Genomic DNA, 15,694 nt, shown 5'->3' with positions numbered 1-15,694 from the left:
GGGTCACAGCACAGAAGGGAAGATGCTGCAGAGTAAGGAAGGGAATAAAGTGCTGGAGGCTGGGGAATAATATTGGTCAAATTATATTGTTACATTGTGTGTATGCTCAAATATGTAACAACAAATCCCACCCTAGGTCCAACTATAAGGCACCAATAAAAAAAAAATGTGGGGAAAAATAACATGCTGGGGAAAGGGAACAATGAGGACTCAAACCTCCAGGTCTACTGGAAGTAGCATTGAAAACAAGTTCAACAAAGATCCAGGTTCAAATCCCCACAAGCAGTATGGGCATCTGAGGGTCAACTGTTGGATCCAAGACCATCCCTCCGAGCTCCTTGTTGATCTGTTCCCAGGAAGACTTGAGGCATGAAGGAATGTGGAAGGTGGCCCCAAGGAACAGAACCCATCCCTCTGATACCCAGGCCGGCACCTGGTCCCGTCCACACAAGGCATCTATTTCATTGGTTTTATTATTACAAACACACCATGGCGGACACACTCAAGAAATACGGGCTTTACATCCTTTTCTACCTGGACAGGGCCACATAGAAGCGTCCAAGCCACATGTGGATGCAAGACACATTTGACAGAAACAGTTCAACTCATAGCTTATAATGACGCCATTTCTCCAGCTGTGCAAGAGCTTTACAAAACCATGCCAGAACTCCCCAGAGCGCTGCACTGCGTCATTCACGTTTTGTGAGCTCCACAATGCTGCAGCCTGGAAGAGATTCCAGGCACTTGGCATTGGCAGGACATTCCACGTTTGGGGTAAGTCCTTTCTGGAAGTGAATGTCAGGTAATGACATCCAGATCTCTACCCTCAGTAGGCTAACAACCATGTGTAGGGGGAACAAAAAGTAAAAAGTACATATTCTCCCATCCCCCCACCCCAACCACCCAAGGCTCAGATCCCATTATGGTATAGCCCAGGTGTATTGAAGTGTGATATTTGGTTTCAAAAACATTCAAATAGTCTCTTTGGCAAACTGAGAGAAATTGGCGGGAAGCTGGGAGGTGCATTCCTCCTGTGCTCCTTCGTGCTAATGCTTCATCCTTTCCAATAACCTCTGGTAGACAGGGGCTGTAAAAGAGGTTTGAAAAGTTAAAAAGATGCAGACTTTCCCTTGTTCATCTGGGGGCACTGTCAGAATCTTCTGGAAAGGGCCAAATGGCCTTCCGCCATGCTTTCCGGCACATAGCAGGTGCTTTTTGGTTTGTGAAACTTTATATCTTATTCAATGTCTGATGTGCTGGGATTTTCTACATCTATCTGCTTGGAACCACATCCTTACCATGGGCTCCTGCCAAGTCCCTATGCAATACTCCCAGGGTCCCAAAGCCAAAGCTCACGTCAACCCTAAAAGACTATTATGATCTTCATCTTACAGAAAAGGAGAGGGTTTTCTGGGTCTGACCTCAATTCACCTCTCTGGTCTGAGCTCAAAGGTCAGCTTATTCTACTGCACCATGATGTTCTTATATACATACAGTAGATGGCAGGCTTGGGCCTGATGGGGGTATGGCCCAGATAGAAATGCAAGGACTACAAATCCAGACCAGACTTACCTAGTCGCACAGACCTCTGGGAAGCCTGAAAGAGAACACAAGGTGTCAAGTTTTCTAGTGAAAATTATACCTGCACCTACTTATGGAGTGGTTTGGCCCATCGCCATGCCTACTCAGAAAACATGCTGCAACGAGGAAGAGGAGAGGGAAGGTAGAACTGATGGGCCCCTGGGAGCCCCTCAGTAGGCCTCAGCGGTCCTGGTCTGTGTAAGCCCCTTTCCAGTGGGGTCTTAAGTAGACATTCATGGGAGATCCCCAAGCCAGGCATTTCCATCGAGACCACAGCCTGGAGTTGGGGGACTGGTACTACTCCAGGTGGCTCCCAGGAGTGGGAGCTCAGCCCTAGAACCCTTCTTGAGGGCACTAAGGAGACACCTCTTTTCAAAAGTGAAGTGGTGTGGTAGAGCTCCAGGCCTCTGGGTTCAGGCCTGCACTCCCAGCCTCTTCTCCTGAAATGTAAACCTTCTGTTTAGTGCTTCAGGTTCCCACAGGCTCCACCTGACCCAAAACAGCAAGGAGATTGTGTCCTGGGCCAGTTGGGGAGTAGTTGGAAAGGAAGCTCAGAAAAAGAGGTTCTGAGAAGGAGGCAGGGCTGAGGCCAGGGAAGGAGCCCCCCCCCACCCCAACATAACTGGCTCGGTAGCCCTTACCCAGGATCCACATACTGCCCAAGAGAGCCCCAACATCACCCAGGATGGGCATCCTATGGAAAATGGAAGAGCACTCAGAGGCCCAGGCTCAGGGCAGGCCAGGCTACCCTAAGGTGACCTCAGTATGGGCTGGCATTGTTGGCCAGATGGACTCCACAGTGTTTTTTCTAACAGTGGCTTCCTGGTGAACTAGGGTTCAGAGGCCCCTTTGTGGGCTAAAGTTCACAAAGGAAGCAGGAGCTACCTGGGTACTTTTTATGGATTCCTCATCATCCAGGGCAGAGGATATCCTAGTGGAAGTGGGGATATATTTCCTAAAAGCTCTGGGAAAGTGGCCAAGGAAGACAGGGTCTGGAAAGACCCTTTATGGACCCAAGCAGGGGCCCCAAGGCTGTTCCAGCGAGGCATGAACCTAATAGGCTTCTTACCCTGGAAAATGCGGATGCCTGTTTGAAGATTTCCAGGGCAGAGTCTGCAAGCTCATCCCCTCGTTCCTGAGGTCTGTTGGCTGGAGAAAGAAAAAGCAGCTTTGGTACGCTTAGCCTGGCATCACTAACAGCCATGAGTGACAGGCACTTTTGGGCTTTCTGATTCATGTTTCCAAACAAAAATTTCCCCTATAACTTTTCATAACTCATTGTGGAATTTGGCCCCTGGGGGAAGAGAGAGCAGAGAAAGCTAACATGCACAAGTGAGGAGGGACAGGACTGAAGTCCAGCTGCCCTGGGGGTAAAGAGGTACTGAAGATGAGCCCTGGGAATCCTGCAGCTCACAGCTGCATGCACCACACAACTGGACCTTGTCTAAGAGGGGCTAAGACAGTGGGCAATTCAGCAAGAAGACATGTATCCTCAAGTTCCTTAGTGTAGTGCATTCAAAACCACAGTTCCCAACTCAATTTTTAGACAGCCACAAGGAGCCCATTCACGTAGCCATGGTGGGAATGTCACAATTTCAGGTTATCTTTGTTCAGAACATTTTTCTTCTGTCACATGGAGAGAAGGACCCGCTGCAGAGTCAGCAGCGATGCTATATGTTAGGGACTTACCTGGAGGCTGCAGAATGGTGGTGATGACATGGACCACGCCATTTGTAGCCATGATGTCGGCTTCCGCAACAGGTTCCTTATTGACATTCACTACATTGTTTTTCTAAAGGAAAAAGAGACAACAATAATAAAACAGAACAGAATCTTCTTTCTTTTTTTCTTTCTATTTTTTTTTTTTTTTTGGTATAGGGGATTGAACTTGGGGGTGCTTAACCACTGAGCCACATCCTCAGCCCTATTTTGTAATTTATTTAGAGACAGGGTCACACAGAGTTGCTTAGTGCCTCGCCCTTTCTGAGGCTGGCTTTGAATTCACAAACGTCCTGTCTCAGCCTCCTGAGCTGCTGGGATTACAGATGTGTGCCACCGCACCCAGCCCAGAACACAATTCTTCTATTCATTCACTAAGCATTTACTGAACACATACCTGTGCCAGGCCCCTGTTAAGTACTGGGGATACTCTGGTAAGTGACACAGTCCCCACCCTCTGCTGACCTTCAACCCCTGTCATGGATTTGGCACACTGTGATTTATAAAATTTTCCTTTGTGTTATCCACTTAGTCCTCAAAAAACTTTTTTGTTTTGTTTTGTTTATCTTTGTGTCACTGGGGAGATGAACCCAGGGGCACTCTTCCACTGAGCTACATCCCCAGTTTTTCTCTTCTTTTAAATTTTTTCTCAGGCTGGCTTTGAGCTTTCAATCCTCCTGCCTCAGCCTTCAAGTTGCTGGAATTCCAGGGGCATACCACCACACCCAGAGGGAGGTATTGTTGTCGCACTTATTGAAACTGAGTCTCAGGAGAGGTAAACTACATCTTTTAAGCCATGTAGGCGAGATAGCTGGGCACAGAAGCCAGGCCTTTAATTCTGGGCCAAAGGCCTGTCTTCCTTCTTTCTTCTTTCCTTCCTTCCTTCCTTCCTTCCTTTCTTCCTTCCTTCCTAGGAGGCCCACTCAGGGAACATCTATCTCAGGCCTTCCTGAACCCATGTTCCTGTGACAGACAAGACCCAACACCTGAAACTAGGTGTTCTGGCTTGAGGAGTCATACGTCACTCCCTATGTGTCTTCCCAGCTTCTAGGAAAAACTGGTGGTCAAGGGATGCTGAAGGCCAGGAGAGAGGATCGGGGGCCGTAGCCAGCCACACACAGAGTGATCCTTCCATGGAGAGCAGCCTCTGCCAATGCAGCCACTGGGCTGGGCTGGGCTGGCTATCTGCTCTCTCTCCAAGGCAGAATGGTATCAAAACATGCAGAGCAAGAGAAGGTTCACGGAGCTGGCATCGGAACTGAAAAGTCCCTTGTAACAATCTGGTTCATGATGCAGCTCATGCAGCTCATGTTGGGTGCCAGCATAAGGAGGAGACAGATTTATCTCTCAAGACATACAGGTAATTCTCCACCATCTTCCCAAAGGGCCTCTCCAGATGCTTCATTCCCTTGTAAATCTGGAAGTTCTTACTCATGTCTAACTACATTCTCACTTCATTTCCCTGAGGACCCTCTTCTCTTTTTCTCTCGTTCTTTGGACAAACAACACTCAGAGGCTCAGGATGCATCTTAAAGAAAGTATGTGTCACAGGCCATCCTGGGTGAGATGTGCCTTGGAACCTTGGAGGCCACAGCCAGCCTTTTGACTTGCTGGCACACTCACCAAGCTGACTTCCAGTTTGTCTCCTTGGAGAGACTTCAGCCGCACCAAGGCCCCAATGCCTCCGCTAACCAGGATTTCATCACCTACGTGGTATTTCAGGATGTTGGCAAGTTCCTTGGCATTTCCTGCAGGTCAGTGGGAAAAGGAGACAGAGTGAATCCCAAGGTTGGAAACTGCCTGGAGAGGTCAAGGAGGGCCCAGATGAGAAGATGCAAGCGGTCACCCCTGAGATGGAGAACTCTCTGCCCTCGTAATAAGCACTCATTGAGCACTCAGTGTGTGCTCATTCCTGTGACCTGCTGTCTGCCTAACGGTCAGTGGACACAAGCACATATCTATCATCATGAATCTGCCCCTGCAGGCCCAGGGCTGCTGGGTTAAGCTTAGGCTCTCTCTGATGCTGAGCTCCCTAGCTGCTGAGAAGGAGTTAATCCATACTCCTCTGCGAGTATGACTCATGTTTCCATGAACTAAATATTTGCTTGGAAAGCCAGGGACCTTTCCAGCACTGGCATCTGGGACGATTCATCAGTGTGGCTCCTGATGTTTACAACACAGTAGTGAAATATTTACACATTCTGCCCTCAAATGCATATTGTGCTTGAGACGGCTGTATCCTGAAGGGAGTTTTTTTAAAAGAGTCAACAGCTGCACTCTGGAGGCGCCACGGAACCCGAGAGGTCAGGGCCAAGGGGGTATTCCCTCTGCCGCATCCCTCCTCGGCACGTCTCCACATTCCTTTCAGCCCACATCAATTTCTCCAGCAACTGGGGAGGCATCTGATGGCTCATAAAGGTGAACAGGCCTTTCCCAAATTAAATGTGGGAGGCAGTTTCTAAAACCGCCAGCTGCCCTCTCAACTCTGAAACTCCTGTTTCCAGTCAATGGCTGATTCTCCCAGGGCTCATGGGCAGCTATTCCCATCATCCTGAAACTGAGAACAGAGGAAGTTTTAAAGCCTTTTTTTCCTGGTGGTACTGGGAATTAAACCCAGATGCATTCTACCTCTGTGCTACATTCCTAGCCTTTTTTATTTTGAGACAGTGTGTTGCTAAGTTGCCCAGACTAGCCTTGAACCTGTGATCCTCTTGCCTTGGCCTCACAAGTCATTGGGACTACAGGTGAGTCCTATCTCACCTAACTAGCTTTAAAGCATCTTGTAGACTTTACTTGGACAAATCTACATTAGTGCCAGGGGATGGAGTCACAAGCTCTAAGGGATTTCAAACATCTGCAGCTGCCCACTGATGAGTTCCCCTTCCACAAAATACTGTTGGGAGATGCAGAGCTAGGAGAAACCCCCCCCCCCCCCCCACTCCAGCTGATGCCAGGGGCCTCCTTATTTCCAGAAAGAGCTGGACTACACTCCATCTCCCAGGTCTGCCCATTTAGCCTGCCTGGGGTGGAGGTGAGGGGGCATGTTTGGGGAAGCTTTTTCTTGGCCCCTCCTCCACTCCCATACAATTGAAAACGAGAGGGAAGCCCAGCAGGCCTGGGCCACCTAGGGAATATTCCATTCTTGCCTGGCTGAAAGAGGATGGAAAGTTTATGTTGTGCATGAACTTCTCCCCTCTTCTCAGGAACATACGTCAGCCTCAGGGACACAGACATTCATTTAGCAATAAAGAAAATTAAACAGGACACAAATTTAGCTCAGAGCTGACTGTAACCCGAGCCTTCTATGCTCCTGCAGGAAGGGAGGTGTAAACAATGTGTGTCTAGAGGTTTGGCCGAGGTCCTTCCTTGTCCTCCTCCTCCTCCTCAGGCTCACCTTTCTGTGATGGTGGCCCTGCCTCTCAAGGGCATGCAACTCAGCTAAATGCCAAAGCCCTCCGTCATCACAGCTCTTGATTCACGATGTGCACCTAGCACTGCTCGCAGCACCCCACAGAATCCCCACAACACATCCAGTGAGGAAACTGGCTACATTTTTGTAATGGGAATACTGAGGATCAGAGAGGTAAAGCAATTTGCTAGAGGTCACTCACCTGGTAAATGTCTGAGCCAGGATTTGAACCTGTTTTCAGGTAATCCAGAAGCCCAGACTTGTTACTGCTAGATTGCCTCCCACACATCCTCAAAGACATTTCTCAAGGCTGTGACTACCTTCTTGGGAAAGCTTTTATCCCGAGGGACATTTAACACAAGTAACACAAGTAAATGGTCTCGTTATTGCTCTTCTCACAGGTCCCCAGTGGAAAACACACCCCTGTGACTGAGCTGGTTGTTATCCACACTCAATTTCTGTCTACCTGTCTCTGCCTAGTTTGGTGCCCCAGGAAGCTGATTCTATGAATGACAACATCCTGGCTCCCTCCTCCTCCTGTGATTGGCTAATGGAGGCCCAGCAGGCAACTGGGAGGAGAGGGAGCTAGGGCACTGAGTGGCCTCCCTTGCTATAAGTCCTGATAGTGGCTATGAATGGCTCTGCTGTTCTCAGCCCAAGGTGCAAGGTCTCTCTGGTTCTGCCCTCATTCCCCACCCCAGGCTGGGGTGGTGGTGGTGGTCAAGGCTTCTTTCTGTCACCAGCCCTGGATGGCATCATCCTTTGCTAGTTTCCTAATCCCTACCCTTTCTACAAATGGGCTCATCACTAAATTCCTTTGAGTCAACACCTTTATAACACACCTACAGTTTCCTTCCAGGACCCTGGATTGTTACTGTAGAAAAGTGGAAACATGGAGTTAAGTTGGTTTTTACCCAAGAGTTTGTTCAGTTCTTCTGGTGGCATGGCTTGGAAGGCTTCATTTGTGGGAGCAAAAACTGTGTAAACCCCTTCCCGGTTGAGGGTCTCTGTCAGCCCTGCAGACTGGATGGCAGCTACCAGCATGCTGTGGATACACGCAAAGGAAATGTCACCCACCTGTGAGGGATGAGTCGGGGAGGTTTTCTCCAAATACCTCACTACTGGGGATAGTAGAGTCCACACAACCAGAATGCACACACCTTACCGTTTTTGACACCTTACTGGATTTGACACGCTGTCTATGCAAGAAAAGGAAACTAGTTCATTCTGCATCTTCTCTCCACCCAGTATTAATGTCGTGCTTGGTTAAATGGGCAGAGCTCAGGGACCAGAGAGGGAAGGAGGGAGAAGAGAGGTGGGAGACATGGTTGACCCAGGGATTGACTGAGCCACTGGGGACTAGGTATGTGATTGTGGGAAGGGAAGAGGGATGTGTCTTCCAGATCCTGGTACAGACAGCTGAGAAACTCAACATGACAATACCCAGTGGCGAATAAGCAAGTCAGAAATGGAGAGGGCACTGGGGACATCGGTTGCCAATAAGTAGATACTGCACAGAGAGGCAAAGACTTGTCTCCCCCTCAGAGTCATGTGCTGTCTGCACTTAGGGATTTTGCAATGAGAAAGCAAAGTTTTTCTTGTGCTTTAGTAATAAAAACATAATCCTCTGTCCACTTCCCTTGATTATAGGGATTATAATCCCCAGAGTAACCTTTCTTTTAAACTTAAGATTCCAAGGGAAAGGACCCTATCCTTTCCCTACCCCAAGTCTGGATGGTCACACCAGTGTACCACTAGTGTTAGCTGAAGCTCTGGGGAAGTTGAGGTACAGTGTCCTGACCTGGCACAACCACTTTGGCAAAAGTCCCACCCTGGGATGAGACTGGTTACCTAAAGCGACTGTCACCCTTCAGGATGTCCATGACGGTCCCCATGGGAGGGGTCAGCATCCGGTCCATGGTGAACAGGGACCCATACCGCCCCCTTTTGTCGTGGGCAGCAATGCAGCTGTTCTCGATGCACAGGCTCTGCAGAGAAAGACAGGGCTGGTCATCCTCCCAGGGCCTCCCGTCTATTCAGGGCCTGTGCTGATGGCATCATCCCAAAGGTCAGAAAAGGTGGGATAAAATGACATATTTTCTCCAGGAAAGAAAACAATACCAAATGGTCTTCCTCGAGGAAAGAAAGAGCACAGAGGTCCCAGTAAAGTCACCCAGGGGACCCATAATGAGAATATTAGTTACACTTGAGGAACATGGACCATGATCAAATAAATAGAAGGAGGCCATGAATTTGTTTATTTAACAGATGACAACCATCTTTAGTCAAATGGTGCTGGTTGATCCCAGGCAGGAGCAATGTTTTGCCTTTTGATATCCCAGGGTAGTTGTGAGGTTTGAAGACAAATAAGAGACTAAGGAGGGCTGTTCAGGGGGCTTCTCTTCACATAAGCAGAAAGACTCAAAACCTTCATCCTTCCTCCCACATGTCCATCCCTCTGAGTTCCAGGTGGTCTTACTGTTTAACAATCCGGGTCAGACAGGTGTGTGGCTTATTCTCTGAGACCTTCAGAAAAAGAGGTTCTAATCTTTCTCCAGGAGCTCACTTACTATCCTATACTCTGCAGAAATCACTTCTTTCCTTACTAGAAACCAGTTCTTATGCCAACTCCTGCTTATAGAGGACATTATAAAAACATGAATACAACTTCCATTTCTTAGAGTTGGGCCAAAGGAGGATGATTTAGGACCCAGAACTTACATTACGATACACAAAAACTCTCAGTTTCTTGCCACCCAGCGTGTCCAGGGTCTGTCCATGGTACAAATACTTGGAGGCCACTTGGTCTTTAACTATGTGATTCAGAAGCAAACTCCTCGTTTGGGCATCAAGGCGAGGGGTTCCATCTACAAGAGAAGGTGGGGTTACATCCAGAGAGCCAGGCTTCTTCTTAGAGGACCAGAAGGATGAGAGACAAATGTGGTGAAAAGCTGATCACTCTTTTGAGTTTGGAAATGGAGATTGAGAAATCAAGCACGGCTGCCAATATTCCTTAATATCTGGCATCTTTCTCAAAGAAAATAAAAGTGCAGATAAGGGAAGGTGTTTGGAGTCTTGCCCTAAGTGGAAAAGAAAGGCATGCACACCACTTGATCCTCTTCTCTGCCTTCCCTGTGGCTGCAGCTCAGCCTTACCTCCATGCTGACCACCCACCTATGCATTGGCATTGGCCTTATGGACAACAAGGCTAGGGGACGTGCTGCTCTCTTGGCAGAGGTAAAATCTGGAGTTCTGAGAAACAGATCCCCAAATGCACCCTCAGCCTGGCCAAATGCAGAGAGAGTCTGAAGTTTCTGATGAAGACACATCTGTTTTGGATGGAGCTAGGTGGAAGGTCTAATGGGTCCTGCAAAGCAGGAGAGTGTCCTGGAGGTGACAAGTGTGTGTGTGTGGCTGCCCCCAAAGATGGCCCAACTGGGGCATTTTCCCCATGTTACCTTTGAATACAGAATTCAGGGGGGCCAGGAGGGTCACCCGTTCACTTCCGGAGAGATGTGTACCGAGGCCTGCTTGTCTGAAAAGGTCAACGGCTGTGGACACGTCAGACTCCGCAGCCAACTCAAACAGCGTCTTGGCTACGGGAAGGAGAGAGTGGGTTCAAAAGTTAACAGTGCTGTTTGCACTTGGCATCCGTCCACCCCAGAGTGTGACACGTATCAGCAGGAATGTCATCTCATGAATCAACAATCCTCTAAACACTGCAGGGCCCAGTGGGTTTGTGTCATCAGAAAACTTAACCCAGGGGAAATACATGAGCTTCAGTTGGGCACAGGGCAGAGGCTGCCTCGGGTGGCTTCCTCAGGGCTTCTCTGAGGCTAGGCAGGCCACATTGCCTGTGTGGTGGCTTCCGAAGAGTACACAAGGGTCATGACCTCTCCTATAGATGGAGTTTTGTCTGTAACTGTGAGATTCCTTCACCCACTAAATAGGACAAAGGCAGAGTCCATCCAGTCATCCTCCCTGGGTCAGTGACTCTGGGATAGCTTGAGCACCATTGATGAAGCAAATGCTCTGAGGTCAGCAAATGGTCCTCTGTGTCCAACCACAGTAGGCAGATCTTCTGAAAGGATTCCAGGATTGGGTCTCTCCTTCCCCATGTACTTTCTCAATAGGTCCCCACTGCCTCCCAGGTAACATCAAGACCCCCATACCTGAAGCGAAGTCTCCTTATTATCTGGCCCCAGCCCACCAGTTTCCAGGTGACTGTAAGACTGCAAGTTAGGTACAAGCAAGGAAGAGGCCCAAAGGATCCCTGAATCCCTCAAGCCCACCTCCAGGGACAGCAGGGGTGGTAAACCTGGCAGAATCAAGAGCCCTGGAGGCCTGGCTTACCTGAATCTGGGATAAGCAGCTCATCTATGTAGTGGATCACACCATTGGTGGCCAGGATGTCTTTGTTGGAGATGATGGCCTTCCCATTGATGGTGAGCATGTCCCCGCTGCAGCCCACCTCCAATGTGGTGCCCCCCAGAGTCTCCATGGACATCCCAGCAATAATAGCCTCTGCACACATGGCTGACTTCAAGATATGGTTGTTCAGCAGGTCTGGGTGCAGAAGAGGACACAGGTCAAGCCAGAGCCTGTTCTAACCCGACTTCAGGGTCAGCTGGCAGTCTGCCCATGGCTGTGAGCGTTCCACACTTTTGGATAAGGACCCTCAGATGAGACTAGAGTGACACAGGGCCCAGGTTCTTTCTCCTCCTTCTGGCCACCCTCTAAACTCTAGCTGGGGCTCTGGAGTTAGGCTGCCTGAGTTTGAATCCCATTGCCACGGGCTAGCTGTGGGACCCTGGGCGAGCCATTTAGCCTCCTTGGGTCTCATCTTCCTCATCGGTCAAGTGAAGTCAAGAAAAGTGTTTGTCTCCTAGGCTACTATAAGGCTGCCATGCAATCTGAAGCCTGAGAACAGAGGAGATTGTTAACCAACGTTCCCATTATCTTGGGAGCACTCAAATTTAGGGTGAATTCTCTATTAGGATCCGAACTTCAGGGGAAAAAGAAAAACTCCAGTGAGACTATCAGGGTTTTTTTTAAAAACTACTAACCTTTATAAAAATATAATATATGGCAGGAAAAGATGAAAACTGCAGCAAAGGACAGTTTTTATACAATTCATTTGTCTGGTTTTTTTTTTTTTTTTTTGTATATTTTACCCAAGAGTCTACTACTAGCTGCCAGGATCTGTCTTAGAGGTGTGCATGGGGAAGAGTAAGACATGGCCTTGGCCATCCCATTTGCCACACCTGCAATTGATAAATATCATTGTTTATTCACTTGTCCAGGTGCTACATTAGGGGCAGGGAAAGAACTGGGTTCCCAAGAAGTGCTCCTAAGCCCATCCTGGCTCTTGCTGGCATTCATGACCTGTAAACAGAGGTGGCTATAAGGGTGGTCAAGGAGGTCACACCTCCCCCACCCCCAGGCCAAACAGGTTCCTGGGCTGCTGCTCTCCAAGACTGCCAAGGCCCTCTGTCTTACAGTCTCACCACAGAGTCTCAAGCTGTCCCTCAGTGTGGGAACCAAAACTGGGCTGTCATGGAGAAGAGGAAGCTCTGAGGCCCTGTAGAGGCTTTGGGCTGCTGGAAACGGACTTTGAAAGCCAGTGCTGACCCGATTCAGCCAGAGGGGAAGAGAAAGGACAGCACGACCCCATGGGAATGAGGCCTTTGGGGATCTTGCATCTCAGACAAGGGAACTGAAGCTCTGGGGTGGGGTAGGGGTGAACTTCTAGGGCCAGGAGTAGTAGTCAAGCTTCAAATGGGACATGCCAGCCCAGGGTTGCTTCTCGCCTATCAGTCAACCTATGTAGTGACAGCAGGAGACCACTGATGGTAGGCCCATGGCCCTGTTCCTTCAACTCTGCAGCTACAGCAACAGAGAGCCCTTTCTTTGAGAAAACCAGTTACCAAGCAGGAAACACCAGATATGCAAAACGCACAAATTAGCAGTCATTTTTTTCTTCTACTTTACAATAAGGAGTTCTGATATTTATGAAGATATAATAATGCTCTGTACAAAAGATGTTTTAATGGGTACTATAGCTCTATTCTGGACCATTCCCTGAAGGCCCAGGTGTTAAAGGCTTGGTCCCCAGGATGGCATTATTGGGAGGTGGTAGAAATTTAAAGAGGTGGGGCCTAGTGGGAGGTCTTTAGGTCATTGGGGGGGTGGGCCCTCAAAGAGGACTGTGGGAACCTGGTCCCTCTCACTCTGTCTTTTTTCAGGTGAATGGCCCCAGAGTCATAGGCCCAAAAGCAATAGGGCCAATTGGCCACAGATAGAAATTTACAAAACTAAGCCCAAAGGAATCTTTTTTCTTTATGAGTTGATTATCTCAGGTATGTTATAGTGATGGAAAGCTGACTAACACAATGGGGGACCTAGTTCTCAATGGGAAACAAAGCATCTTGAGATGCTTGTAAGTCTCCTCTCGTTCGGGAAGACTTCAAGACCCCTGAACCTGTGTAGGCCCCATCCCTGCTTCATTCCCACAATGTGTTGAATATCTCTGTCATTGAACGCATCAGATCAGATCCCAACAATATGTTTTGAAGCCTGCCACTAGGCTTTAATGTCCATGATGGCAAAGACTGGGCTGTATTCACTTTTGTGACTTCAGGACCCAGCACAGTACAGGCATCTAGAGGCATCTTAATCCTCTGGACATATCACAGATCCCATCTGTGCTTTCAGAAATGTGCTCTTTCCTATTCAGGCCAGCCAGGAGAAGAACATTTTAAATTTATAGTGTGTCTGAAATGCATGAGGCATGTATTGTAAAGGCAGGTTTAAATAGATTCAAAAGAAATGAAGTCATCCCTAGATTTTATGTTTGGGAGGAATTGTGTGGTTGGGGTGCACAGGAGACTTGGGGCCTACTTTCTTTTCCAGGGCATTTGGGACTGATCAGGAAGCTTACTGCTCATGACCCTTAAAAAGTACAGAGTTGAGCCAGGTGCAGTGGTGCACACCTGTAATCCCAGTGGCTCAGGAGGCTGAGGCAGGAGGATTAGCAAAAGTGAGGCATTAAGCAACTTAGTGAGACCCAGTCTCTAAATAAAATACAAAATAGGGTTGGTGATGTGGCTCAGTGGTTGAGTGCCCCTGAGTTCAAGCCCTGGTACCAAGAAAGAAAAAAAAAGTACAGAGTTGAGGACTGTGGTTATGGCTCAGTGGTGGAGTGCTTGCCTAGCACATGTGAGGCACTGGGTTTGATGCTCAGCACCATATAAAAAAAACAAATAAAATAAAATTATTGTGACCATTTATAAACACACACACACACACACACACACAAAAAAAAAAAAAAAAAAGAAGTACAGAGCTGAAAGGGATCTGGTGGGGGAATGCTTGCTCCTTCCCTCCCCTTGGCATTAGTTGATGTCCACCTAACTTAGCAGCTCATCGAGGAAAGGATAGAACCAGCAATGGAGAGTTAAGATAAGAACTAGGATTTTTGTTGTTGTTGTTGTTTTTTGGTTTTGTTTTGTTTTTGGGTACCAGGATTGAACTCAGGGGCACTTGACCACTGAGCCATATCCCCAGCCCTATTTTGTATTTTATTCAGGCTGGCTTTGAACTGGGGATCCTCCAGCCTCAGCCTCCCAAACTGCTGGGATTGCAGGCACCGGCAAGAATTAGGTTTTAACTGTAGCTTACCCATGACTAGTCAGAGGCAAATTTCCAGGGTCAGCAAGGTGATTCCATTTTCAGGATACCATTACCTGCCACCCCCATCCCACATCTCCAAACTGCCTATCCACCGGGCAGCCCTGCTCTGGTCTTGGCCACGTGAGTCTTTTGCTGTGTCTGGCCAGGGTCAGCTGTGACTTCCAGCTCTGCCTACTTCCCCAGCTCTCCTCAAATGCTGTGGGGTTCTGGGCTCACCCCTTAAAGCCAGGGAGGGGCTCTCTGGCTTCTGCAGAGACACGGCCAGCCAGAAACAACACAAGCTATGGCTGTGGTGGACATTCTGAAAGACCTCATGACAGGTAGTGTTCCTGTCTTGAAGTAGAGCAGGTCTGGGGCTCAGTCTGGCTGCTCAGCAGTTGCCGGAGCTAAGGATGCTCACCTCTCAGAGCCTCAGGGTCACCCAGGATTCGGTTCAGGGTCTCAGCAGGGATCTTCTCAAAGGCCTCATTGGTTGGAGCCAGGAGAGTGAACTGGCCGTCACCCTCAAGCACAGTGTTGAGCCCTGATGCGGCCACAGCAGCCTGGGAGAAAGAGAGAAGATGAAGTACTTTCTGGAGCTCTGGGCTCTTCCCAGCAGGATGAACACACCAACTTGCCAGTTCTCTGTTGGGAGCTGGAGACTTTTATAGAAGCCCAAGGTGAAGAGAGAAGCTGATCTGGATATGGTGGCATACCCCTATAATCTCAGGGACTCAGGAGGATGAGGCAGGAGGATCATAAGTTTAAGGCCAGCCTCCACAAATTAGCAAGACCCTCAGCAACTTAGGGAGACCCTGTTTCAACATAAATTAAAAAGGTAGTTCTGTGGTAAAGCACCCCTGAGTTCAATTCCTTGTGCAAAAAAAAAAAAAAAAGGAGAAAAGAGATGCTGGACCAAACCTCCCTTCTACTATGGCCTCCACGGGGGTCCTGGCTTGATCCCAACCATAAGGGCCATTTTTCAGGAACTACTGCACATCTTCCTTCCCACCTCCAGCTTGTTCCCTCAGCCCTTCCCTCTTTCTTTGCTTCTTTGACTTTTATTCCTTCTTCAGGCCTTGTCAGAAATACCCTTTCTTTGAGAGGTCGACGTGGCATTCCTCCCAGCCCACAAGCCCCCAGTCAAAAGTCTATCTGCCTGGTTCTGACACTCTCATGGCCTGTTGCCCTTCTCCCAATGGTAATCCCATAGTTATTGGTAATTACTTATGTGAGCTCCAGGAGCTTAAGGATTACATGACCCATTCTTTACACCATAGCCAAAATAAGCTCCTAAAAGCCTGAGGGCATCCT

The 15,694-nt window shown here is 48.6% G+C and overlaps 1 protein-coding gene across 1 annotated transcript in view; it reads right to left on the bottom strand.

The window, feature by feature from the left end:
• Positions 1 to 455: 455 nt before the first annotated feature.
• Tgfbi (transforming growth factor beta induced) overlaps positions 456 to 15,694 on the bottom strand; it is a 33,810-nt gene continuing 18,571 nt past the window's right edge. Inside the window, exons 7-17 of the mRNA XM_076855868.1 lie at positions 14,802 to 14,943; positions 11,063 to 11,275; positions 10,168 to 10,305; positions 9,431 to 9,576; positions 8,561 to 8,697; positions 7,624 to 7,754; positions 4,924 to 5,048; positions 3,271 to 3,373; positions 2,651 to 2,730; positions 1,573 to 1,597; positions 456 to 1,087 (exon numbers count right to left, since the gene is read on the bottom strand). Of these exons, the coding sequence (XP_076711983.1) occupies positions 1,047 to 1,087; positions 1,573 to 1,597; positions 2,651 to 2,730; positions 3,271 to 3,373; positions 4,924 to 5,048; positions 7,624 to 7,754; positions 8,561 to 8,697; positions 9,431 to 9,576; positions 10,168 to 10,305; positions 11,063 to 11,275; positions 14,802 to 14,943 (1,281 nt within the window). The 3' untranslated portion in view covers positions 456 to 1,046. The remainder of the gene's footprint in view (positions 1,088 to 1,572; positions 1,598 to 2,650; positions 2,731 to 3,270; positions 3,374 to 4,923; positions 5,049 to 7,623; positions 7,755 to 8,560; positions 8,698 to 9,430; positions 9,577 to 10,167; positions 10,306 to 11,062; positions 11,276 to 14,801; positions 14,944 to 15,694) is intronic.

Source organism: Callospermophilus lateralis, chromosome 5 (assembly GCF_048772815.1).
Source record: "Callospermophilus lateralis isolate mCalLat2 chromosome 5, mCalLat2.hap1, whole genome shotgun sequence".
In the NCBI taxonomy this organism is placed as follows: Eukaryota; Metazoa; Chordata; class Mammalia; order Rodentia; family Sciuridae; genus Callospermophilus; species Callospermophilus lateralis.
The sequence above is the reverse complement of the archived record's forward strand: the minus strand, read 5'-3'. Positions and strand labels throughout refer to the sequence as shown.